The sequence below is a fragment of the Podarcis raffonei genome, chromosome 7 (assembly GCF_027172205.1).
Source record: "Podarcis raffonei isolate rPodRaf1 chromosome 7, rPodRaf1.pri, whole genome shotgun sequence".
Classification (NCBI taxonomy): Eukaryota; Metazoa; Chordata; class Lepidosauria; order Squamata; family Lacertidae; genus Podarcis; species Podarcis raffonei.
The window spans coordinates 33,587,104-33,614,146 of NC_070608.1; the positions used below are offsets into that span (position 1 = coordinate 33,587,104).

General features: G+C 39.1%; 1 protein-coding gene across 17 annotated transcripts in view; it reads left to right on the forward strand.

The window, feature by feature from the left end:
* Positions 1-27,043, forward strand: part of NCOA2 (nuclear receptor coactivator 2) — a 127,991-nt gene that overhangs the window by 49,125 nt on the left and 51,823 nt on the right. For all 17 annotated transcript variants that reach the window (XM_053395915.1, XM_053395923.1, XM_053395907.1 and 14 more), the window contains one exon: positions 25,671-25,775. In XM_053395915.1, the coding sequence (XP_053251890.1) occupies positions 25,690-25,775 (86 nt within the window). In that variant the 5' untranslated portion in view covers positions 25,671-25,689. The remainder of the gene's footprint in view (positions 1-25,670; positions 25,776-27,043) is intronic.

Consider the following 27,043-nt stretch of genomic DNA (forward strand, 5'->3'; position numbering starts at 1 on the left):
TCTGAGTTTGAATTGGATCGTTCCTAACAACCAACGCTGCTTCTTTTTTGCAGAAGTAGTCTTGTCATAACTAGAGAGAATTACAACACCAGAAACACTCCCACCCACTCAAAACATAGTAAACAGACCTTCTGAACTTAGGGAAAACAAAGCACAAAGTCCACTATGGACGTGTCTGTGCAAATTTTTGTTAACTATTTAGTTGCTTTTAAATATAGAGTGAGTAATGTTCAAGCAGTTGTCTGATGTTAGCAGATACTTGAAACAACTTTTTGTTTTAATATATCAAGTGGCTGAATGCAGTTGTTCCTTGACAGAAGCATCTTCTTGCAACTGTTGATTAGTATTGGGGACTATTTGATGGGGCCATGTGAGGACTCCACAGCATTATTGGGCTTGTTTAAAATACTCATGTCACCACCATAATTTTTTAGGTATCTTTTGACTAGTGAGGACAGATACTCCATTTCAACTTATGATAGCCACATTTCTGCACTTCCACTGCTGCGTTACTCAAGTTGCAAATGTCAGGCATTCTAAGATTTGTGTGACTAGCAGGCTCAAACCATATATACTTATAAAGTTGAACTTGACATTGGCTCTCTAGTGTAAATTTAATGGCAAAGAACTCCCATGTTATGGAATAAAGGTTAAAAAAAATGGTGGTTCCACGTTTTGATAGTGTATGAACTTCTTTTGTAGTGTATGTCTTTGCTAGATTTTAAAAGTGACTGTAAGACAAGTTTCTAGCATTTTTGCCTTCATTTTTAGACTCTAGGTGCAACTCAAACTTACAGATAAATATTTATTAAATATCCTTTCTGATGTTTACAATTTCAAATAAAATCAAATTCTCAGAAGGGAGAAGAACCTGGCTTATCCAAGACTGTAGACTTTTCCAGAAGCGGAATATTTACAGAGTTATGTGCAAAGTTTATATTAATTGTAGTCACTTTAAATTGTTAGTTTAAAAATAATTTGCGGATGAATTTAAAAGCCCCTTTCAGTATTCTGTGTCAATATAAAAGTTTCCATTTTCAAGTGGAACTATGTATACATTATTTCTCACCCCCCCCCCCGTTATCTTATTTGTGTAAAAATAACAGTAAGATCCGAATACCATTGGCACTGTGTAGCAAAGTTTGCCTGTGCTGCATTTATCTCCCCCCCCTTTTTTTACTATGCATGATTTTTTTGCTTAGTGTTGGCCTACATAGTGAGCTAAAATGAAACTATTAACTATTCCATCTCTTTGGAGCAGTGAGATGTATGGTTGTATTACACGCTTCAAATATGCATTTTACAGATGCATATTGTGATGGACACATCCCAGCCACCCTGGGTCCCGTACTGCCTGGGAAAGGAGACCTGGTAACAACATAGTATACCCTTTCCTGTACTCTCAATTGAGGTAATCTCCACTACCAAATATGAGTATAACTATTTGCCAGGCAGCCCCATAGCAAACAACACCCCAGAGTATCTCTTGAGCCTCCTTAGTGTGAGGTTAAATCTAAAGGCATGGGAGTGTTTGAAATAAGCTGAGAGAACAACAGACATATAAATGTGAAAGAGAGTGAGAAAATGATACCCCAAAATTACTGAAACCCAACATACTGCCTTTGCAGGAAAACCAAACCAAAATTGGATAAATGTGATCCTGTACGCTATTCTACAACATTTTGGCGGCTTTATTAGGCTAGTGTTAACAACAGATTGTAGTTTTACTAGTATTCCTTACTCACAAGTAGACTTTTCCCTTCATGCCCTTCTCTCAGACACCCCAAAACACGATATATTCTTGCTCTACCCACCTCTAGTCAGTTATATGCTGTTCCCATTGAGGTACCTACTCAAAGCTTTTAAATTTCCCACCCTAGGAAAGAGATGTGCTGTTAGACACATCAGCAATGACAAATGCCTAATGAACCTCAGGGCATCTGGTAAGACTCCAGGTTAACCTTATAACAATCCACATACAAGTTGTAACAAGGCATGCAGGCAAGACACATTTCCATTACAAGCAATCCAGTAACTAGCTCAGTTCCTTCATACATATCCTGCACATATCTAAGAGAAGAATCTGCTGTATGGTTTCAGAAATGCTTCTTTAGCCAGGCATTGACATTGCAGTAATGCAGGATATTAAACCCTTATGGGAGGAAATGGGTAATCAAGACTTTGTCATAGTGGTTTGATGTATGGAACGGAACGGCAAATGAATGAATGGAATAGGATTTGTTTGTTTGCTTACAGAGTACCCTCTAATTATTACATGTCCATGAAGGATAGTTTAGTCGGTAGAGCCTGAGACTCTTAATCTCAGAGTTGTGGTCTTGGGCGAAAGATTCTTGCAGTGTAGGGGATTGGACAAGATGAACCTTGTACCAACTCTACAATTCTATGATTCTATTCTGTATAGAACCATGCTTTGAGAGTATTTTGGTCAGTTCTGACCATGGTATTCACTGGTCTGTGCCAATCATCCTTAAAAATGTAGATTTGGAAGAAACCTCAAAGGGTATCTAGTCCAACCAGTTGTTGCATCTCCTTACACCTTTATCCTTTACACATACATGCACAAGATGTCTCAGTGTAGAAATGACACTACCTGGCCCTGGGCTATTTTGGGAGGAAGGGCCCAAAATAAGAAATAAGAAAATATAATAATACCTGATCTGCACTGTGCTGTGGTTTGATTTAGGTTCTCTTGTAAACTGCGTTAGTTTGTCTTCTACCTCTATCTGATGTCAAAAACTCTTTTGAGTTTTTGATACTGCACCTGAACTTGGATTATCTTGGGCCTAAATTATGGCTCCTCAATTACTATATTCCCATAAATGCCTTATTCTATCACTAATAGCAGGCCCCTTCAGAGGCAGTGGCAGACTATAGAAGAGGTTTTGTGCAAACCTGAGTCTGCCCAGGACTCAGTCACATGGCTTGGTCACATAACACCAAACCATGGTTTGACATTGTGACTGAATGGTCCCAGTGTTCTACTTAACTGCAGTTTTTGCTTTTGAGCCAAAATTGCTGCTTCTTAGGCTACATCAAATAGAGCAATGGACCCCAGTATCCTATAGTCATTGTCACTGAGCTGATGAAAACCATATTCACTGCTACTGGTTGTTCACTGAGACACTAAATATGACATCGCTGGAACTCTGATGGGTGCTATAGTCATGTGGCAACTTCACCAAATGTTGATATGGGTTAGTAATTTCTTCTGCATCTGCATTCCCCCAGTCCTATTTGCTGTTATTCTGTCAGCTGTGCATTGTTGAAGGCTCTTTATTTTATGTTCTATTGGCATTTAGGGCTTTCTTTTTATTTACGTTATTTTTGCTCCCTTTATTTTTCATTGCGATACTGCCAGTATGCCTTTTACCACTGTATTGTAGTGTCTGCCTTAGATCTATCTACAGCCGCTGTTAACTCAACATCTGTCTGCAGTTCAGTACCACTTGTCTAGCCAACATGCTCTCATTTTGTACATGCTCCTTTAATTTTAACTTCCCAAGCGGGTTACTTTGCATTTATCCTTGTGGAAGCTCATTTTATTTTTCACTGCCTTTCTGTTCTTGAATATTAGATCTGCCTCAGCAGTGCTCACTATTCCTCCCATGTTCATATCATCTGCAAATTTAATCAGAGTGCTTGCCACCCTTTTCTCTGGAAAAGAAATTAAGGGGGGGTGGGGGGGCTCTACAGCAAGTGATCTGCATGGATAAAAGAAATGTGACAGCTAATATTGCTATGCATCCCATCCATTAGACTTTTATTCTTCAGGGCTGTAGGGGTATCATGCATGGCACTCTCACCTTTAAATATAAAATATGTACTGTAAATTTTAGTACAACATAAGGGAAAACCATTTTATTTTTAATTTATTGAAGGCATGGGGTGTTTAAGCAGTCTGATTATATGCTCTCCTGCAAGAAGGTATCTTAAACCAGAACTTCAGAAAGCCAAAACATGTCAATACCTAGCAATTTTAAATATTTTCCAGCTCTGAACAAGGTTGGTACCTGAGAATTAAAGCAATTTTTCAAACCTGGCCCTAGAGCTGGTGAAGTATAGTGGATGAGAGTCTAAACTACAATTGGTAATGTTCCCTGTTAGGAATCTTGTCTGTGCTGTGGCTGAATATTAAGAGTAATATCATTACTATGACCACTTCATATTTATATTTAGTAAAATTATATAAACTGTCTTTTTCCCTGATAACACTGTTTTGCAGAAATGTAGCTTTACTGCAAAGTTTTCACACTTCTAGTCTGTGCACATAAATAGAATTTCATGTTTTAAAAGGTTTACAAAATATTACATTCAGATATTGGCTATATTATTCTGTATTCTGGCCCATCTTATTCTCAAGCCAAGATTCCTTCACACTGTTTCTTTGTAGCAGTGTGACAACAAAAAACACTCCTAAGAGATGAAATTTGCACAACTCTTTCAATACGCATGACTTTCTGATACTACAAGACTTCAAAAATCATCTGTATTTTGGGGAAGTTGTTTATTGAGTAGTTAGAGAGTCTGACTAGGACCTAGGAGACCAGGGTTCAAATCCTATAAGTTCATGGGTGACCTTGGGCCACTCACGGCATCAGCCTAACCTACCTCATGGAGTTGTGGGGATTAAACAAGGAGGCAGAGAACCATGTAACTTGAGAAAAAGCTGGAAAAGGTGGGATATAAATGCACTAATTAAAAATTGAGTAGATGAACCTTTCAAATCCTCACTTTTGTAGGAAAATGCATACAGTGGTACCTCGGGTTGCAGACGCTTCAGGTTACAGACTCCGCTAACCCAGAAATAGTGCTTCAGGTTAAGAACTTTGCTTCAGGATGAGAACAGAAATTGTACTCTGGTGGTGCGGCAGCAGCAGGAGGCCCCATTAGCTAAAGTGGTACCTCAGGTTAAGAACAGTTTCAGGTTAAGAACGGACCTCCAGAACGAATTAAGTTCTTAACCCGAGGTACCACTGTACTCTTGAATTTGAAACAAACTGCCTCAGTGATCTGGATTTCAACTGGAAAGTTAGTTAGGTTTGCAAAACTTTCACCGCTGTAAGGGGAGGGGAACTGAAGAAATATCACGGCTAGTGCAGAACTGAAAACATATTTATTGTTTTTACAGTGTGTGTATAGGAGCAAATTTACAAAGGGTTTATGTGTTAAGTGTTACAGAGGAAAAAATAAATATGGTTAAACTTAAATCAAGGCTGGAAATCTAGAGTTCATAAACTAAATAATTACTTATGCCTAATAAATATCATGCGTAATATTTGTTTTCAGTCTGTATTAAGTGTTTATAGTCATGGTGTATGCATTATTGAGAAGACATAGCATCAGAATGCTTTCATTGTGTGTGTTTTTTCCCAAGGAGATATACAATGTTGGCACTTCACTCTGCAAAATGTTTTAAGTGGGTTTTTAGAAGAGATGCCCTCCTTAATAGCAGTAGAAAGTGTGTGTGGGGGTGAGGTCTATTATCATAACGCTGTGCTAATGTAGGTTCTGAGTCATGTGACTGCAGAAAAGGCTATTATCTCAATGAAAAGGAAACTGCTTTTTAGAGCAGCAGTAGAACAGAAGCCGGAGGAATTTTCGAGTGCTCCACCATACTGGATTGTCTATTTGATCACCAGCTAGAAAAGGATTAGTTGTGGCTAGTTTATCAGCTGTCATTAGAAGCAGATGAGAGAGGAGATAAGCTGCTATGTGCGCACATCCTCACTCAGCATGTGTTTTGGTTTACATCAAGGCAATGTTGGTTTAAGTTAACGCAGAGCAGATATTCTAATATGTTATCTCTGCTCATTGCTGCTTGCTTTCGTAAAAATGAAGCCAGTGTGCAGGGTGTGGGTTTTACTTATATTACAGGCTGAAGATAAAAGAAGAACTGATGAGATTTTACATTGAACTGCAGAGTCTGTGGAAGATTGCAAGGTGTGTTTCAGAAGTGCAATGACTTCATATTTGGTATGTTCATGTTTTCTGTGTAATGTGAAAGATGCAGAGCATGACAATTGAGCAACAGCATTCCTTAGCAGATAGAGTGAGGATTTCAATCATATTCTTATTCCCCTCCTTTTTGAAAGTGACTACTGATAACCTTGCAGTTGCCTTGTAACAGTTATATTGAAAGCTATATATATATATATATATATGCGCATACATAGTGTGTAGTAGAAAATGTTGAACACTAAGAATTTTGTGAAGCACAGCAAAATAATCTAAGCAATATATATATGCTCTATTTTCAGGAGGAGGAAGAGCTCGGGGGGTATGCATTGTTCTTGCAATGCTGTAATTACAATGCAGTATCTAGTGAGGCTCTTAAAAAAGAAAATTAAAAAGCCTACTAATTACAAATCTAAAGGAAAAGGAAGGTGCACTCTCTTGGTTTTTGTGCTTGCTAGCCTAGTGCTTAAAATAGGTCAAATACTATAGTGGTAAACACAATTACACCTGATAACTTCATTTTCTAATACTTGGAGCTTAAGTCTGTCTAGTTCTCTTTGTACAAGGACATGCACTTAAACTTCATCTTGTGTATTTGTCTGATGTTGCACATTTTGATGCATTTAACTGTGTTGGCTATTGTTACCTTTCTCTTAACCTTGAAGGGAGAAACACTTAGAATTCTCAGCTTGATACATATCGATAGGCTTCCTCTGTTATTTAATCCAATATATCTGTAACTTGGAAAATGGTATTCTTTGCCCTTTTTCTTCCTTGTAAGTGTTTGAAGGTGGGCGTTGTCAAGTTGGCATTTTCTGCTGCTGAACACTGTTACTATTGTTTAAGGGGAAAATGTATACAACAACAATCTTTCCTATAGCATTGTACTCATGAATGTGATCAATACTTTCAAATACAACTAAATCTAACTTATGCAATCTCCGCCCCTGCACTTTTAAGTTAAGGGTGGGGACATAGCTGTTACTGTAGTGCAAATAGGCACATTGTAGGTTATCCTGGATATAGATTAAGATGAAGATTTCCTATGGAGGCAGGAAATGCTTTTATTATGTTAAGACTTTGGTGTGGGGTGTGGGTTTGAGTGAGTGTGTGTGTATTCTCTTGTAAATCTGAGAAAGTTGAGAAATAATGATTGAAACATTAATATAGTGCACATTGGAAGTTAATATATTTTGAATTGGCAGAAAATAATTATTGGATGCTGGTTGGTGTGTCTTGAACATGAATGTTTTATTTGCATAGGCCCATAGATCTGGGCCACACAACAAATACAATGCCTCAGAACAATGAAAATTATATTATGCTTGTTGAGTGGGCTGTTTTTTTGTTTTTGTGACAGGACATGTAGTTTATATTCAGCATACCTTGTTAATGGACTCAGCTACATTGGCAAAGAAAAAACACTTTTGTATGCATTGTTTATGCATTCTAACACTGTGGCACCAGTTGGTGCTGTGGAGTTCCGTTTTTGCTGACTTGATTTCTCATACAAAGTTTGCAATGCTACTTTGATGTGTCTAGATCCAGCCAATGTTTTTGGAAAATGTTGGTTGGTTTCCACATGGTAATTAACTCATCTAATATTAAAGGTTTTTCCCTTTGGGACTAAAAGCAAGATATTTTATTAGCTTTACATATTACTGTATTCCCAGTGTTTAGGGCAGAGCTGAAGTATATACACTATTTCTTACTTTAAAAAAGCATGTCTCTGAAGAGTTCACAATTAAGAAACATATTAATTTATGAACCTTGAAGTTATTTATTTTCCCCTTAAAATGTCACTATGGCCTTAGATCAATTTCCTTAGATGTTTTGCTTGAAAACTTAAGTTAATCTAGTTATATTTACTTACGTTGTATTGTCCTGACATTTCTCATTTCATATTGCAGAATATTTTTGCAAAGAAACAATGAACAAAATAGTGTTAGGACTAGTCACAGGTTTTTCTGTGTGCATCCCTATCCATGGTAAATGGTAGATCTGGGACTCTGCCATCTTTCCTCCACCACTCACCCAATGTCTACACATAGTGACCATTACACAAACTGGGAGGCCCATGCATGCCTCCCACAGTTCATAGTGGGTTTGAGTATTGGCTGCTTGACCACTCCAGAAGGCAGCACAAAGCTGGATGAATATATGGGAGGTCTTGTGTAATAGCAGGTGTGTACTGCTTAGTGCAATGTCTTTAACAGTACATAGGCAAGGCAAGGTTTCCATGAAGAGATCAGATTGAAAAGTCCCATTAGAGCAGAGATCAGATGTTGCTTCCGTGACAGTCATGCTTAGATGGAGCTGCAGTTCCTTTTTAAGATTCAGTATTGGTTGCTACTTCTACTTTCATTGAGAGGAGACTCTTGCTTTAAAAGGGGCAACTTCTCTAGGAATCTGATGTAGTAGGGGAGACTATGGTTCCACTAAGGCTTCTGAGATGGAATCGTCATGAGTCAGAGGCAGATTACAGGACATCCTCCAGCCAGAAAAGTACTGGAACAACAGGCTCCTCTTGCACAAGTGTTTCAGGTTAGTTATGTACATCTGGATCTGTCCCTGAGGGCAATTTCCTCTCCATTCCAAGCCCTTGGACTCATTCCCTGAAGAAGGGGAGTCAGAGGCCGTAGGCATGACATGCACTGAGGGTCATTCAGGGTTGCATCTAGGTGATCAGGCAGAGAAGGTTGATCAAACATGGTTCTTCCCTCCATCATCACCTTCCAGGCTGACTACTAAAAATGTTGTGAGGTGATAACTGCCCTGGACTTACTTGAAAGGTTGTACTCTATTCAGCACCTTTGCTAAAATCTCTGGTGTAATTCTCTACCTACTGGTTTCACTGCATTGTGAAGTGCTCCTTGAGATTTAGTCATGGGTTTCTGAAGGATAATGTGATATACCATGCATTCCTAGCTTTATATATGTTAACATTGTTTGCATTTCTCCTGTGCAAGAATCTTGAGCTTTCTTCCTTGCATGCCTATTAGAATATATATTATAACACGTTACATTTATGTAATAAATGTAAGGTACAATTAAGTATTATTAGAGTAGATAAATGGTACATGCAAGTGTAGGATAAATTTCACTCTATCAAATAATCATTTAGAGTTCACTTTTAAGAAATCAAGCCATCATATGATTGCTTCTCTGTATGTCAAACTTGCAAGCCAGACAATGATCATGATACTTCTCAACATACTTTCAATAGCTGTGGGGTCTGTATGTTATATGGGTGATTGGGTTGTGGACTGCAAAGTAGCATCAATTTTAAAACTGATTCTTGGCACTGGTCTAGTTATTCATGGGCCTTATCCTTAGAGATCTTAAGAAAACCACAGACTTAGAGGGATACAAGTTACAGTCATACCTCAGGTTACAGACGCTTCAGGTTGCGCATTTTCGGGTTATGGATGCGCCAAAACCTGGAAGTACCGGAACAAGTTACTTCCGGTTTTCAGCGCTCGCGCATGTGCAAAGACACTAAATCGCTCTTTGCACATGCGCAGAAGTGCCAAATCGCGACCTGCGCAGACTGCGGGTTGTGAACGTGCCTCCCGCACGGATCACGTTCGCAACCTGAGCGTCCACTGTAATGTCTTCAGTTGCAGTCCCAGATAATAAATATATTACTTATGGTTAAGAATGAACGAAACCTCTGGCCTTTAGAAATACACCCCCACACACTCCAAGTTCTGTGACTGCCCTCCTCCTTTGCCCATATATTTTGAGGCCTGGTATTATTCTGTTCTTAGATGTTATGTGAGTCAAAGTCTCTACTTCTGAGTACACTTATTGAAAGGTTCCATTACTTGGGGGTCCCACTGAGTCAAACAGGCTTGGGATCAGGTTGTTTATTCTTATAAGTGCTGTTTTGTATCAGATTACTATTGTATCCCAATATTTCAGCTATGTTCTACCAAAAAAGAGGCATTTCTAAAAGTATTTTATACAGTGGTTTATGCATTCTTCCACTTTTATTTGAGATTAGACTCAGATAGCTTTAAAGGCTATCAAGAGTGGGAAACAATAAATAGGCAGCAGGCTAGAACTGCAACCCTAGTCATTCAGTGGTCTAAAGATAAAAAGCCTTATCATGGTTGAGGAAGAGTATATGCCAATATTGTTGCTGTGTGGGTCAGTGATTGGGCAAGATAAAGGGGTAAGATGTGTCATTAAGAGCTGGGAAACAACTACAATTGCAACAAAGGCAATAGCATTGTGCTGGGATCTTAAGTGAGCCAAGCCAGGTGGTTCACCTGGTTAGCCAGATTTGGAGCAATGTTCCCCATGGAGTTGCAGAGGCTTCTGATATATGTAGTATTATCAGTAGCCTCTGCAGCTCCATAATAAATGTGCATATTCTTTTAGAGCTCTTCTGGCAATGTTAGGTTAAGGTTTTTTTCTCCAGAAATGAAGGGGAAAGTGGTGTAGGTGGGGTGGGGAGAAACAGACATGGCTTTTGTTTGTTTGTTTTAAATTGCTTATCATGAGAGATCTTGAATCTGCAATGGTGGAACCTAGTGCTTGCTACTTCAGAATCTATTCTGCCACTACACTTTTTGGGATATAGGCCAATAGTGCCTTTGGGAGAGGGCAGTATTTTGCAGTGGATTCTGTCCTATATAGTTGGGTGATCTAGAGGATGATACTTGGAGGTTATTTAAACAATGTAAATTGGAAAATCTTCCTGAACATTTTAGTTCAGGAATTTGCACTGGACACTTTTCAGTTTGCATCTAGTGAGTGATGTAATTTATCACATTTATGTATATGACACTGTTGAGAGAGATCATCCAGAGTTGGGTGTCAGTCATATGTTCATAACACCCATAGATTGGATGTGGGATAACCAGCTGGACTTAATTCAAACAGGATAGACTTAATTCAGGCTAGTGCTCAGTGGACATATTGATTCAGGAGTTGAAACATAGCCTGTTTGGATAGGATTGTACTCTCTCTGAAGGGTCAGCTTCACTGGCCCTCCTAACTGGATGTCATGAAGAAGAGTTCCAGAATTTTAGATTTTTTTTGTCAGTTCTGCGGATATACTGATAACAGAATTTCCCTAATTCCTATTTTCACATCATGCATTTTTCAGGGATTGTGGAAATGTAATATAGCAAATAGTAATTTTGAAAAGACAATTCATAGCCTAGAGCTAAATTTAGCAATATTTTATAGGTTCTGTATCTTTAAGAAGTTTGACAGCATGCTTAAGAGTCATGGTAACTTATTTACAAACCCCTTTATTAGGAGATTAAAAAGAGCTAGTGCTCGTTTTCCCCCCCCCCAAGGGGCTTGACAGATTTAATGCTTATCACATCTTGATTCTAAACAATGATATGCAATTTGAAGTCCATAGACATTTTATTAGCTTCCATGGATGGTGGAGGGTTTATCTTTCTTTTGCTCCTTACAATTGCCAAGAAGTTTTTCTATGAGACAGGAGTCTTATCAGTTCAGTGTCAAAGAACTCATGTACTTGGATCTAGCTGATTTTCCATTAGTGGTTAGAAATACATTTTCCCAGGAGTGACAGAATGGGGATCCTATAGACTTCTTAATTTACATTTTCCCCTTTCATTATACCATATGACATGTGGCTGCACTTTCATTTTTGCCTCTGCAGGCTGTGTTTGATGAACCTTCTTTGCTATTTTACTCTAAAAACATGGCACATGATTATGTGGTTAGGGATGTCTTATTAGATTGTTTTGTAAGCCTGCATGACAGTGCTCAATGATTTTTGTTTTCTATGTACCAGTAAATTTCCTAAAGCATGCTAGGCTACATGTAAAATCTGAATAACAATGCTTGCAGTGAAAGTACAGCTTTGCCCCAATTTTTAGAAGTTCAGGCTCTGATAAATTTGTATCTTATCTCTCTATTAAGAACTATGGTATGTTTCCGATTTTAGTTTTAAGATGATACAGTGTGTTCCACATTTTATTGGGAAATACAGTGGTACCTCTAGTGGCGGACACGATTTATTCCGGGGTGCCGTTCGTACCCCAAAAAGCCCGCAACTAGAGCGGTGCTTCTGCACAAACACGGAGCGCCATAGAGTGCTTCTGTGCATGTGCAAAGCACGCAGAACACTTCTGCGCATTCAGCAAAACCCGGAAGTATACACCGTGTTCGCAAGCCGAAAAGACGCAACATGAACCTAATGCAACACGAGGTATGACTGTATGACATAAGGTTCTCTACCAGCACATACAGAATGGTAATGTCACAAAAATATGGTATTTTTGTCTGTGTTATGTAAAACAAATACAAATGTACATTGTGTTGAGCTTCATCTCTGTTCAATTTTAATCCAATTCATGAAGAGACATAAAATAAAATGAAAATCATATCATTTGTTAGCCTCCATCTCAGCTGAAATTCATTGGTTGTGATTTTGCTGCAAAAGGTTTTGTGTACTTTATGGTTGATATTTGGACTTGCTCTGTTACAAATAGGTATCTGCACCAAGAAAGGTTTAATTGTAACAGATTTGTAGCTTAAGTTCCATTTTGTAAATCATGCTGTGATTTCATTCTGTGCCAATTGAGTAGCTGATGGGAAGTTGTCAAGAACCCCCAAAACAGTTGGGGTGGGGGGAGCCCTGTTGCGTAAACAGGTTGTTCTGCTCACAAAAGGAGCTACTCAACATTGCTTTGAATACAGATCTTTGAACATGAGTATCAAAACTTTGAACCTATATAGACATTACAGGTGTTACATACTGTCATAAAGTTACTCCCATCAGCAGCTGAACTGCTGCAACTGAAGTTAATGGTTCAGACCTAAGGGTAGCCCCACATAAAGTACATCACAGTGACATTTTGGATTTGTTTTGGAAGCTGCAGAATATGTTTCTACCTTGCTACTACCTTGGGTAACATTTGGGCAAAATTGTAATAAGACTCCAGTTTTTAATGTGTACCGATTGCGTCCTAACTTGACTCCGCAAAGTGTAGGGGTGTGCTGTTTTCCTGCTCTCCCCACCCTGGCAGTTTGCAGACTAGAATGAATGTCTCCTGTTTGCTTGCAAAAGAAATACAAAATATCACATTGAAAAGATGTTTAGCAAGCGCCATAGCTCATGAATTACAACTGATTAATTTGTTATTTTTATTGGATTTCTGAAGAGAACTTTTTAGCCAGATGATATTATACTTTTGCATGCAGCATTTTTATATGTTCAGCATTAAGGATTTCCTCTTCATAATTCAAATTTCTCTGTGACGGGTCTATATTTTGTATAGCAATTGGGGTAGGCTGAGTTGTATATCTAAAGCAACAACTGTCCTGAAAACACTTCAGTATTACTTCAGTCAAATGCTACTTGAACTTGATGGCCATAGAGAACTTAATTCTACTTATAGTTTGTAGCGTATTGCATATTTTGTAGCATATTGCATTTTATCTCATTTTCATGCTCAGCAAAACCTAGATGAAATAACACATCAGTTAACAGTACTTATATCCCCTTTTCTTCCTAACCCTATGGAATTCTTTCTCTCTTTCTTTCTTTCTTTCTTTCTTTCTTTCTTTCTTTCAGTAGTCTTGACGTATTAATACAGTGCACATGTTTATAATGTGGTTAAGAAACAGGATTTTGTTCTCACAATAATCTCTGTAGTGCTCCTGGCTTCTCAGTGGAAGACTTGCGATAATTCAGCTGTTGTTTATTGTCATTTTGTAAAACGAGTATCTGAAATGGCTGTCAGCAATAGCAGTAGATTTTTAAAAAAGAAGTTATGTGACTTAACATTGATTGTGTTGGTCCCTTCCTCAGACCTCACTTTTCTTTTTAAAAGCATTCAGGCTTTTTGCTGTGATTTTTGATCAAGCAAAATGCCTTGCATCAGTTGCAGAATGAGTGAAGACTGAATCAAAATTCCTGTACATTACTCAAAGAATGCAACTTTCTTTTCTGTTGTGGTGTTAAAACCTTCTCCTGCTATTTTGGGGCTTATTAGAGGGGCTTATTAGAGGTGGCTGACGTAGTCTAATGTAAGCAGCTCAGTGAACAGCTATATTAAGAACCTTAGTGTATGGGAATACAGATACTAGAAGCCATTTTGTGTTGATGTCAGACTAGCTAATTTTTTTCCTGGTTGTAGTTATAGCTTAAAGTAGAAAAACGATATTTGGATTTGCCAGAGCTGAAGTTCTCAGTATTTGAAAGGAAGCCTTTTATTTTAGAGACAGAGATGCTAAGGCATGTGCTTTTAAGTACCAGTAATCATGATCATGAATCTTAGTCATGTATCTGATGGTTACAATATGTGGTAAAGAGCTCCTGCTGCCCATTTGCTGCCTAATGTGTTTATTACATTGTCTTCCCAGTGGCATCTGTGTGTTAGCTAAAAAATTCATGAGCATTATTGGCTTTCAGTCAGAGAGCGGAAGGCACATTCCCTTTTCTAATACATTGCTTTAAGGTTGTTTATATAAAAATCAGTGTGAGAGAAGTATAGTGAATTGAAACGAATCTTTAACATTTTGCTGTCTTTTACAGCATTCGATCACTGATCACTCACAACTTTTCCTGGGGAATGGTCATGCTATGGCCATCTTTTGGTCAGAGGAGGGGCAAGACTAACGAAGAAGGGAAAGGAAAATGAGGGTATTTAGAACTGAGATACTTAAGTATAATAAAGATAATATGTAATTTTAAAAAGTTGGGCCCATCTTGCCTGATAAGTTAAAAATATTTTTGCATGGCATTGTGAAATCATAGAATTGTAGAGTTGGAAGAGACCATGTGAGTTGTCTAGTCCATCCCCTCCAATGCAGGAATCCTTTGTCCAATGTGGGGCTCAAACGCACGACTCTGAAATGAAGAGTCTCATGCTTTACCAGCAGAGCTATCTAACAGGTGGGATAAATGACAGAAATGACATCAGTGTGGGTACCAGACAGTCTGCTCTGGGGAGGGCAATCTGTAGTGGGGATGCAACCTCTGTGAAGGGCTTTCCTTCTGTAGATGCCTGGTGCCTGGTGGAGCATCCAAGGAAGGGCCTGAGAAGATCTTCAAGGTCTGGATAAGTACATATGGTGGCAATCGATCCTTCAACATAGCTTCGTTTCAAGCTGTGAATGGATTTAAAAGTAAAAACACAGCAATTTGAATCGGAGCTAGAAAAAGACTAGGAACCTATGAAGCTTGTACAGGTTTAGTGAGATATACCTTCTTGTTCCATTTAGCAATCTTGCAGCTGTGTTCTGAACTAACTGAAACTTCCACGCTATATTTAAAAACTGTCCTATGTACAACATATTGTTGTAGTTCAGATAGGAGGTGACTGGTGTATGATAGATAACAAAAACCAGGCTAATTCAGTGTAAATCAGGTTTGGGTAACTTTTGTATTCTTGTGGGGGATGATTTGTTTCCTGGCAAATTGTATTTTTAAAAAAATCTTTATTGTAAAAAAAGTTTATTGTAAGTAATAACTAGGTTAATTTTACATAAACCTGTTTACCATACAGTTAATCACTAAACCATGGGTAGGCAAACTAAGGCCCAGGGGCTGGATCTGGCCCAGTCGCCTTCTAAATCCAGTCCGCAGATGGTCCAGGAATCAGCGTGTTTTTACATGAGTAGAATGTGTGCTTTTATTTAAAATGCATCTCTGGGTTATTTGTGGGGCCTGCCTAGTGTTTTTACATGAGTAGAATGTGTGCTTTTATTTAAAATGCATCTCTGGGTTATTTGTGGGGCATAGGAATTCGTTCTCCCCCCCCCCAATATAGTCCAGCCCCCCACAAGGTCTGAGGGACAGCAGACCGGCCCCCTGCTGAAAAAGTTTGCTGACCCCTGCACTAAACAGAATCAATGCCCCTACCAGATACATTGAATTAAATAGTGCCTTTCTATATAAATGAAGAACCAATTGGATCATTTCTCAAATTGAAACATTGGCATTTCATTTTCATCTGATGAAAATAAATTGCTCTAGCATGCTCAGTAAATGCCATACCTTACTTCTGCCTCTGCCATGGGATTTCGTTTTTGGTTGCTGCTTTGTTTTTGTGAGAGTGGGGCTGGGCCAAGGCAGAGTGAAAAAGAAAGAAGGAACACTGGGAGAGAAGACAACATTATCCAAATGTATGCAAATTTCTGCATTCCCATGCTTAACCCTATGGGTTAAGTAACTCTCATGGGTGCTGACATAAGAATAAGGATCTCTCAGCTGTGAAGAGAGGCTTCGTGCTGCCTATCGGAGCAGCCCCAATCCCAACTCCTACTTGCGTGCAAGCAGGAGGGGGCAGGGATCTCTCAGGCAGTGCGAAGCCTCCCTTCCCAGTTGAGGGATCCCTGCCCCCTCCTGCTTGCACGCAAGTAGGAATGGGATTGGGGCGGCTCCAATGGGAAGGGAGGCATCGCGCTGCCTATTGAAGCAGAACAAAGTGCCTTTGTGCAGTGGCAGCTCTGCCGCCGCCGCTCTCGGCCCTCCTTCTCCGCCTTCCATGCCTGACCCACTGCCCACTGCTTTCCCCCCACCGCCACTGCCAAAGAACCAACAACCCAGGGGGCTGCCCAGGCTCATGGAGGAAGGAGAGAGAAGCCTTGGAGGATGGGAAAATGTGGCGGTACCCCTGAACATCTGTTCGTACACAAAAAAAAACACAACTGCAACCCGAAACACTCATTTCTGGGTTTGAAGTGGTCATAATCCAAAATGTTCGCTAACTAGGCTGTTCATAACCTGAGGTACCACTGTATAACAAACATTTCTTTGGTGGAACGATGTAGCCCAAAGCCAGTGTTGGGCCTAGATACAGTTGTCAAAATATACCTAGATTGTATTATTTACTTACCCAACCTCTTTATTATTTTTATGCTTGCATTTGTTCAGCAACCTTTAGTAAATGCACAGCCTTAATTTATCAACTTTGATAGAGTGTCTGTCTGTCTATAGCTGTGTCTCTTCAGAGGTACCTAATCATTTACTAAATTCATGCTTTGACTTTCGTATTAAACTTTTTTACTTTCAATGCAGGGTACAGTAAGCTTTGTGTACTTATATATCTGTTACCAATGAACCTTTATTTCATTCAATGAATAGTGATGATTGTGTAGAGTGGAGGCTTTTGAGTAGTTACAGATGTTGCAAAAACAGTAAAGTTTTCAGGAAATTCATAGACTGTTCTTTATGAAACATTAAATAATCATCCTGGGATATGAAGGGAAATTCTAGTAACTTTGCTTTCGGATATTATGCTTATATTGGCAGGATTACATCTCAAATTGGAGAATTCAACTTAACTGGCATTCATTTACTGTTGCCATAGATAGTAGAAAGGAATTCGGTATGGTGAGAGTTGTATAATACAGTTGTGCATAGAAAGACACACTTAGCAAAGCCAAGTCTCTTATTTTATGTAAAGTTTTAGTAATGTAGCAGTTGGATTGTTTTATTTTATTTTACTTTATTCACTTGGCCATAACAGTGGCTTGTTTTGGCTTTATCTATTTTTGTAACTCAACAGATATTAAATCTTGCCGCACTGATTTGTATAAAATTGTGCAGTTGTGGGCAGAACCTGGCATTCAAAGATGTGTCTCCTAATATTCTCTCTGCTGGTAATGTCTAGAGAGAGCGAAAGAGAAACTCTGATGTGATATCATTGTGTTGAGAATCCCACCTTCCCACCTTAATTGGATGTGGCTTGCAGAAGTGAGGCACTCATCAATGTGATGATATTATGTGCTTTGTTTTATTTCCTTTCTAGAAGGGACGTGGGTGGCGCTGTGGTGTAAACCACTGAGCCTAGGGCTTGCCGATCAGAAGGTCGGCGGTTCGAATCCCCACGACGGGGTGAGCTCCCATTGCTCGGTTCCAGCTCCTGCCAACCTAGCAGTTCGAAAGTACATCAAAGTGCAAGTAGATAAATAGGTACCACTCTGGCGGGAAGGTAAACAGCATTTCCATGTACTGCTCTGGTTTTGCCAGAAGCGGCTTAGTCATGCTGGCCATATGACCCAGAAAAACTGTCTGCGGACAAACGTTGGCTCCCTCGGCCAGTAAAGCGAGAAGAGCACCGCAACCCCAAAGTCGTTCGCAACTGGACTTCCTTTTTTAGAAGGGAAGGGAGGAGAAGGAGGTATGAGACTACTAGTTAGCACCAGTATATATTATTTGTAACTTTGAAGTCACAGGTTGTGCTTTCAGCCCAGTCCGGTTGTTGCTGTGCATATGGATGAACTATTTATTGCTAGGGAATTCTTATCATAAAGGTTTTATTATAAAAGTATGCTCAGAGCAGTTGAAACTCTTGTGGTCAATTAACTTTTAGGTACAAGAGTATTTTCTCCTGTCCATGAGGATGCTTTTTGAACATTTTTGTGTCATTTAATTTACAATGTATAAACTCATTTTTTCAAGGCCTTTCCTTTAGCCAATGAATTTCCAATTACCTCTCTTTAACCAGTTCAGCCATAGAGATAGCAAAAGGTACACATACAGTACCTTCAGCATAATACACATTTCCCTTTCATAGGCCACCTTTCCCGCACATCAGCTGAGCAAGCCACGTTGTCCCTCCAGCTCACACAGCTGATATGCAGGAAAGCGGCTGCTACACTACCCCCATGTCAGCTGTTAGACAGGAGGCCTCCACAAAGCCCTGCTTGTGCTTCCAGCTCGTGAGGAGACCCTTCACAGAACCCAAAGAGGCCGTCCTCTTTGGGCTCTGGGGAGGGTCTCCTCGTGAGCCAGGAAGACTCTCCAGGGTGCTCTCCATTTCTGGGATCCATTTCTGGGTTCCTGGCACTGTATGTGTGGTCACACACAAATAGAATGTATGTAAATGGGGAGTTGCCTGTACAAACTTCTAGCAGGGGTACTAAAGATGACGAAGTAGTAGAATGCTATATTTGTATCATTGATCCATTCTGCTTTTTCATCTGTGTGTGTGTGATTATTTATTTCCTTGCATTTTATGCACTTAAAAATGGAAGATTACCTGCAAGATTATCATTGCTTGTATTACATACTTAGGTTCAGGCCTCTTCTGTTATACTGTTCTGCAGTGTAGAGGATGTGAATAAGGGTTTGCTGTCACAATGAAAACAGAAACTATTGTTTTGATACTGATAACAAGAGAAAATGGAAACAGTTTTCTTGCTCTGTTCTTTTACCCAACATCTGGTAGAAACCAGAGTGTTCTCAGTAATTGTAATTACATCCCGAGAATTTACTCAGAAAACGTTTGTGTTATGGTTCCCATTTTAACATTCAGGGGGAAAAAGAGGCATTACTTTTTTAAAAAAATAATAATTTAAACTTGTGCATCGGAAAACTTCAGTCATCGGTTAAAAGCTCTGCTGAAATGCTTTTCTAAGCACTGTTTTTGAGAAAAAGGTGTGTGAAATAGTAGAAAGGTGTTAAATGTATTAGGGTTATTTTCTTTGGTGCCAGTCTACATAGCCTTAAATCCTATCTTCATACCATTATTTAGCTAATAATTTCTACTGTCTGCTTCTGTTTGGGGGGTAAACAGCATATAAAAACCTTGGAAGGTGTACTTAATTGGATATAGTACTTGAATGCCTCATTGAATCCTAGATCAACAGAAAATTAAAATATTTCAAGTGCAAAGGCTACTGTGGTTATATTTTATCAGACCATCCTCTTATTTGTTTATTTGAATAATTTATATATATTTTTATCCACACTTCCACAAAAAATACATCAAGGCAGTATACAGCATATAAGAATGAAAACCAGAAAACTTCAGCAAATACTTATTTGATTAAAAAGAGAAAATTCAAATTGCAGAGGCCTGACTAAAACATAGTTTTCAGAAGATGTCTGAAATAAGGGAGGGATAGTTCCTGCTGAACATCTACTAGTAGGGTGATCCACAAGGCACAGCCTGCTACAATTACTAGCCCTAGTGAAGGTCATCTGAACCTAATGAGTGTGGGGAACCACCACAGGATTGTAACCTTAGACCAGGCATCCCCAAACTTGGCCCTCCAGATGTTTTGGTACTACAGTTCCCATCATCACTGACTACTGGTCATGTTAGCTAGGGATGATGGGAGTTGTAGTCCCAAACATCTGGCATGTCAAAGTGCAAGTAGATAAGTAGGTACCACTGTATGTCAAATTTTTTTTGTTTAAATAATCCTGAACTTTAGGTGTTATATTAAATTGTACAGTGAGCCTTAACAGCCAATTGTCAAATTTAAGTTGAAGATGTTGATATACACTGCTTCTAAATAAATCACCAAGTTTTTGGGGGGAGATTGATCAGCATAGAACAACTGGGGGTGTAAAGCACATCCATTTATTTAAAGTTGCCAGTAGAGGGGGACAACATTTGCTTGCTTCCAGTCTGCTGGGACCTCACCTGTCCTCCATGAATTCTCTGTGTTGTATGAGGGCAGGGTGGGATGGCGGTTTCACTCAGCGATATATCGCTGGTGAAACCGCTGCCACTCTTGAGTCCCTCTGCTAGCAACGTCTGCTGGAGGAAGGAACTCTAGCCGCTGAACTCAGGAGTGGTGGCAGTTTCACCAGAGATATACTGCTGAGTGAAGCCAACATTGCAGTCTGCTCCTTATACCGGTCCTGAGTGATATATTGATATATTGTCCAGGCCTACTTAGCTCATCTGTAAGCTTCTTATGCATTCTTATATTCTTATATATTCTTATATTCCTATAAGAAACTCCCATCCATCTTGGACTCCCTTCTCTTTGAGTATTTCTGACCATGGGATCTCACCCAGTAGCTCCCTAAGCTTTTTGAAATTAGTCTTCTTAAAGTCCAGAGTGTATGCCTGACTACCTTCCATCTGTATAATGAAACCCAAGAGGACATGATCATTTTCTCCCAAGGTTTCAAACACTTCCACTTGGATCAAATCCTCCCTGTTGGTGAGGAGCAGGTCCAAGATATATGATCCAGCCCTTTTGGGAATGGGAAATGAAATTGCCAGAGAGGCAATGGAGGAATTTGTTGGACCTTACATTCTTGGCAGAGCTTGAGTTCCAATTGGTATTGAGATAGTTGAAGTCTCCCATGACTACTATGTCTCTCTTTTTTGAATGTTTTGTAATCTGCTGTAGGAAGGCATCATCCTTGGAGGTCTGGATTCTTTATCACTGCTCCTTGTGGGGGGAAATATGATCCAACTAACTTTTGTCTATTACGAATCTTCCAACATTCTGCTTCATTGAGTGGCCCCAATTTGTAGTACTATGAGAGGAGAATTTTTTTTCCTATGCACTTTCTCCATATCATGCAGCATTTTGTACATCTTTATCATGTCGCCTCCTACTCTCATTTTCTCTAAATGAAAATGTTCCAAATATATGTTTCCTTATGGGGCATTTGCTCCATCCCCTTTATATTGCTGTGGATCTGTTAGTTTTGCTGTTGTTTCCTTTTGCTATTTTTTAAAATGTTAATTTCTTTGGAAAGGAAGTATATTTATAAAATAGCAATGACATTGTGACCTTAGGCTTGTGGAATTGACAGGGAGAATGTCTGTTTTCCAAAGGCTGGTGGAGCTCGCATATTACAACTCTTCAAGAGCCTAACATTTGTTAATATATTGAAAAATTGTTGTAGAGTAACAAGGTTTTACTGAAGAAAGCAAATCTTTAAAGCTCCTCCCCTCAATGCACACATGATCTCAAACTCCCTCCTCCCCCCCTCGGCTACTTCTCATTTGTGATCCTTTGCTATTTTTACAGTCAGCCTGTAAGTTATCTTAAGTGTCACCTTTGTTTCATGCCTTTATCATGGTGGTGCTTAGAAACTTTCTTGGTAGCTGATCTGCAAGTGTGGAACTTGCTTCCCTGGAAAACTTGGCAGAGTTTGAGCTTTAATAATGCCTGGAGGTTTTCTTCAAAACTTTTCTCATTTAGCTTTGATGCTCATGGCTAGGGGTACACATAAATTAGGTAACAATTACACACACACACACACACACACACACACACACACACACACAAATAAAACCTTTATAATAATAATTTCCTAGCAATAAGTAGTTATATCGGATTGGTTCATTGTTGCTACCTTTCTTATGCCCTTGTAACAGGCTAGAAATGTAAATAAAATGACCACCTTATGGGAAGCTAAGATGGTATAAGGTGTTAGGTGATAACTGCACATTCAGTAATTTAGCAAATGACATTTTCAGTAGCTCTTTAAGGAGCTTTATACTTGTTCAGATGCATACCGATCTATATATATTTGTATCAGTGTTCAAAACTCCCATTGTTCTAGGCACATTTTGCAACAGGGAATTTCATTAGCACGAGCAGTTTCCGATGTCTGGGCGCAGTACTGCACCGAAGATGTCATATTAAAACTGCAGAGTGGAAGGAAAGGAGGACCTTTTTCTGCCTCCCCACTTCCAGTCACTCTCTGAAGACTGGAGATGAGATCCTCTTAAGAATATTAGGGGTGTGGGCAGGGGAAGCATGGCTTTGTTTTTTGTAGTCTTCGCATGAGGACTAGACCATGTGAAAAATGAACATAAGATTTTAGCTGCAGTTCATTCATTTTCAGCTTTGTACTCTTGTTATAAAAAAGTGCACCTAGACATTCTGTTGTTGCGCCCATAACCTAGGTTTAAGGCGCCATTTAGCTCCTAGCTTTCATATATCAGTTTCTAACACTGCTTTGTATCTTACTTAAAACAAAATAAAAAAAATCCTTCCAGTAGCACCTTAGAGACCAACTAAGTTTGTTATTGGTATGAGCTTTTGTGTGCATGCACACTTCTTCAGATACCAATTGAATCTTACTGTCCTCCATGTTGCTTGATGGCTCATGTTTTAGCCTCAGAACAGCTATGTGATGTTGGCTAGACTGAGAGAGAGCAACTTTCCCAAGGTTACCAGCTGAAAAATTAGCAAAGGAAAATAGCAAGCATGTGTGTTTGTGCACAAAGAAAATCAGCTTTAACAAATATTCCAAAGGGCAGTGGGGTCAACAGTAGCTTGAAAGGGAGAAAGCTAGAGTTCAGGTCCAAAGTACCGAATGTAAGCCGCACCCGAATATAAGCCGCACCTTTAAAATTCAAGGGAAAAAAAAGAAAAAAGATAATACCCGAATACAAGCCTCTCCCTTAAAATTCCGATCTGGAAAAGGGCATAGGAGAAAGGGTTGAATACTACTTCCCCTAGAACCATTGCCATCATCTATTTCACCATCCCCAGGACTCTTTAACTTAAAAGAAAACCATAAACCGAGGAAATCTGATCATGGCAGAGTTGCAATCTTAATCAGGTCAGTGAGTCCAAAATCAGGTCATGGGATCAGCTACCGTATTTTTTGCTCTATAAGACGCACCAGATCACAAGACGCACCTAGTTTTTGGAGGAGGAAAACAAGAAAAAAAATATTCTGAATCTCAGAAGCCAGAACAGCAAGAGGGATTGCTGCGCAGTGAAAGCAGCAATCCCTCTTGCTGTTCTGGCTTCTGTGATAGCTGCACAGCCTGCATTCGCTCCATAAGACGCACACACATTTCCCCTTACTTTTTAGGAGGGAAAAAGTGAGTCTTATAGAGCAAAAAATACGGTATACACTACACCTATTTGGCAACTGCTTTCATGCTATTATCACTGTTAAAAGCTACTGTTTGGAGCATATCCTGAATTTTGGTTACTCAAACAGACATAAGGAAATATTTTCTCAGACTGTTCAACAAGTGCTTTTATACAATAGTATTTTGAAAAATATATTCAGGTATCTTGAAAAGCTTGAAGTTAGTTGTTTAATGTTCAGTAATCTCCAACTCTAAATATTATTTTAGACAAAAATTGTTGGCTAGCTACTAAATGATGTGTACGTATCATATGTATTGAATGTTGCATCACTGTAAACTTTCGGTAGCTCTATGTAATTGGATTTGTAGATTGTTCTTTTTTATTTATTTTCCCATTTTTAATCTGTCATTTAATGCCAAGCTTTTTGGTTGAGAATATTTAACTCATTAAAAATGTCAGACTGATAAGCCTTCTTCATGACATGCTCGCTAGGAGGTAATATGATTTGGAAAAAGAACTGTGTTGTGTTTTTGAAAGATCAGATATGTTCTGAAAGGAAAATGAAACAATAACTCCAGCATTTGGGAATTTGAAAAAGAAGAAGATAAGTCTGCCTCATTTTATAGCAGATGGTAGACTATCCCCAAAGTCTTCAGAGCCAAGGCACCACTGAAGGACGAAACTGCCCACCTGTGCCACATACACTGGAAATCCAGACTGTGTACACTCCTACATGAAGAATAATGTGATAATTAGTTATAACAGCAATGTGAATTTTTCACAGTAGACTGTAGAATTGTTATGCAGAACTAAATGAAAAACAAAATGCCTCTTCTGGGAAGTTTTAAGGAGGAGGAGAGTTTTAGAGAAAAACTCTACTGTAAGCAATTAAATTTACAACTGTGCACAAATTTCATGTTGGGTCATAAGTAGTCTTGCTTTAGAAGGCTGTTGTTGTTGGCATCATCCATCTATCTCTAGAAACAATGGAGAAATGCGCCTTTGGGGTGAAATCAAACCGTTGGAGAGTTCCTTAGAAGGATTGGTTTAATACTAAATAAGCCTGCCAACTAGGATGCAGTTTATTGTACACTTTGTTATATATAACACAGTTGGTTGCTTCCTCAGCTCAACGATGACGTTGGATAGACCTTTTTCTATTTAGGTTGCTAAATGATGCTTAGGACTACTGAGAGAGCTTCCTATCTTTGGGGGTGGGGGTGTGTGTGATTGAGACTGTATGATTCATTCATTCCCTCTTTCTCTCTCTCTCTCTCTCTCTCTCTCTAACACACACGTACCTCCTCTATCCCTCCCACGATTTAGAACACATGGAAGCCTATAAAGAAATGACTAAGAATGATTTATATTTGCTACAAATCATTGTGCTTTAGTTCTTCCTAAAACCTGCAAGTGTTGGTATTTTGTATAGATTTAAGTCATTCCCTTGTAAAAATGGCAATATGTGCATATCTTTCTGGTGTAATTTAGATTCATGTATTTCCATAGTGTATAAAACTTACACAGATGTGCATCACCCCAATCAGTAGACTGCAGATATTTGTTTTAAACTAGCTTAGTAGAGTCAGGTGGAAAGATTGCTTTCTTTTGACCAGAGAGTGTATCTCTTTAACTCCCTGGGGGCACTAAAGCAATGGAAGTGTCCCTCCCTTATTTTTTGAAGCTTTGCTGTATGGTTAATACTACAATGATAAGAGCTTGTAAACATATAATCTGTGTAGAAGACCTTAGAATAGCTGATTTCAGTTAAGGCAGGTCCCAAGATTCAGGTATATAAGCAGCTGGAAGACCACACTAGTTGGTCCCGTATTTACTTATTTATAAACTGTTACATCCTAGGAGAAATAGCTTAGAAGATTTTTCAAGGTTCAGAAACAGTGTATAATGAGATCCTGGTTACCAAATTGCTTTAATTTTATCAGAGAGAAAGAAAAACTGTTCATTAATTGTTTTCTGATAGAACACCTCTGGAAGTTTAATGGAAATTTAAGGGGAAAATGTACGTTGTTTATTGAAACAACCAGATTATAAAAGTGGTGGGGTACAATGACTATCGAAAGCTCAAGTACTATGAGACTTATGGAATATAAACACTGTCTCTTTATTCTAACTGTTTTATTATGTTTTGTCTCTTTCAGTTGCTGATATGTGTTTAAGATGAGTGGGATTGGTGAAAATTCCTCTGACCCAGCCCGGGCAGAGTCAAGAAAACGCAAGGAATGTCCTGATCAACTTGGACCCAGGTTAGTTAGAATACTTTATAGAACCCCGGGAGCTAAAGGATTTACAGAAAAATATATTATTTGATTGGTTGGGTACATATATTCACTTTGCCTTACCACTCTTTTAAGTCACTATTATAGATGACAAGTTATTTAATTTTATTGTTGTTTAAAATTATTATACCATTTATTCTTTGAATTTTGTTTCTGGGGAAAGAAAAAAACAGTTTTGAATCATCATCATCCTGCTGAGGATGTATTAAGTCAGTTGAACCTTAGTTGCAGGGTTTGGTCTTTCAGTTCCTATTGCAAAGCTATTTGAAGTTATTAACTAGTGCCCAACTCCTTTATTCAATCCATTGTCCATCGACTGTTTAATATTACTTAATAATATTATCTAAGCACACATAATCTTAAATGTTTAGTAGGTATCAATTGAAAAATAATGCTCATCTTTCACCATGAAGTCTTGGAAAGTCTTTAGAAGTTACATGGTCAAATTGACAAACTTTTGTGGTATGATATATGTCACGAGATGTTTGCATATAAAGAGCAATGCTGCATGTGGGCCGAGCACGGGTGGCGCTGTGGTCTAAACCACAAAGCCTAGGGCTTGCCAATCGGAAGGTTGGAGGTTCAAATCCCTGTGACAGGGTGAGCTCCCGTTCGAAAGCACGTCAAAGTGCAAGTAGATAAATAGGTACCACTCCGGCGGGAAGGTAAATGGCGTTTCCATGCGCTGCTCTGGTTTCGCCAGAAGCAGCTTAGTCATGCTGGCCACATGACCCCAAAAAACTGTCTGTGGACAAATGTCGGCTCTCTCGGCCAGTAAAGCAAGATGATCACCACAACCCCAGAGTCGTTCACAACTGGACTTAACTGTCAGGGGTCCTTTACCTTTACCTTTATACACACTGCATACAGCCCATATTTTTGTCATCGTAAGCTAGATAATGGGGTGTTAGAATAAACTTGTCTCTCAATTAAAAAATTCTGTCGGACGTACATGTAGTTTCAGGACCAGGAAGGAAGCATGTCTCCTTATGCAACATACTCTTGTCAAAAACTGCAAATCCCAGAGGTGCTTAGTTCTTACTGGTCTTTCCTTTGAAGAGGCACCTCTTGTGATGAGGGTGTAATAATGGGCTGGCAGCTGGGGAGAGCAATGTTCAGATTGCTGGGTCAGTGGAAGCACAGCTGCTCTCATAGTATTTCCTGGCATCAGAACATATATGAGTAAATGGCTTAGGCTTCTTGGCTCCTTAGGGAAAAATATGTTTAAAGCCAGG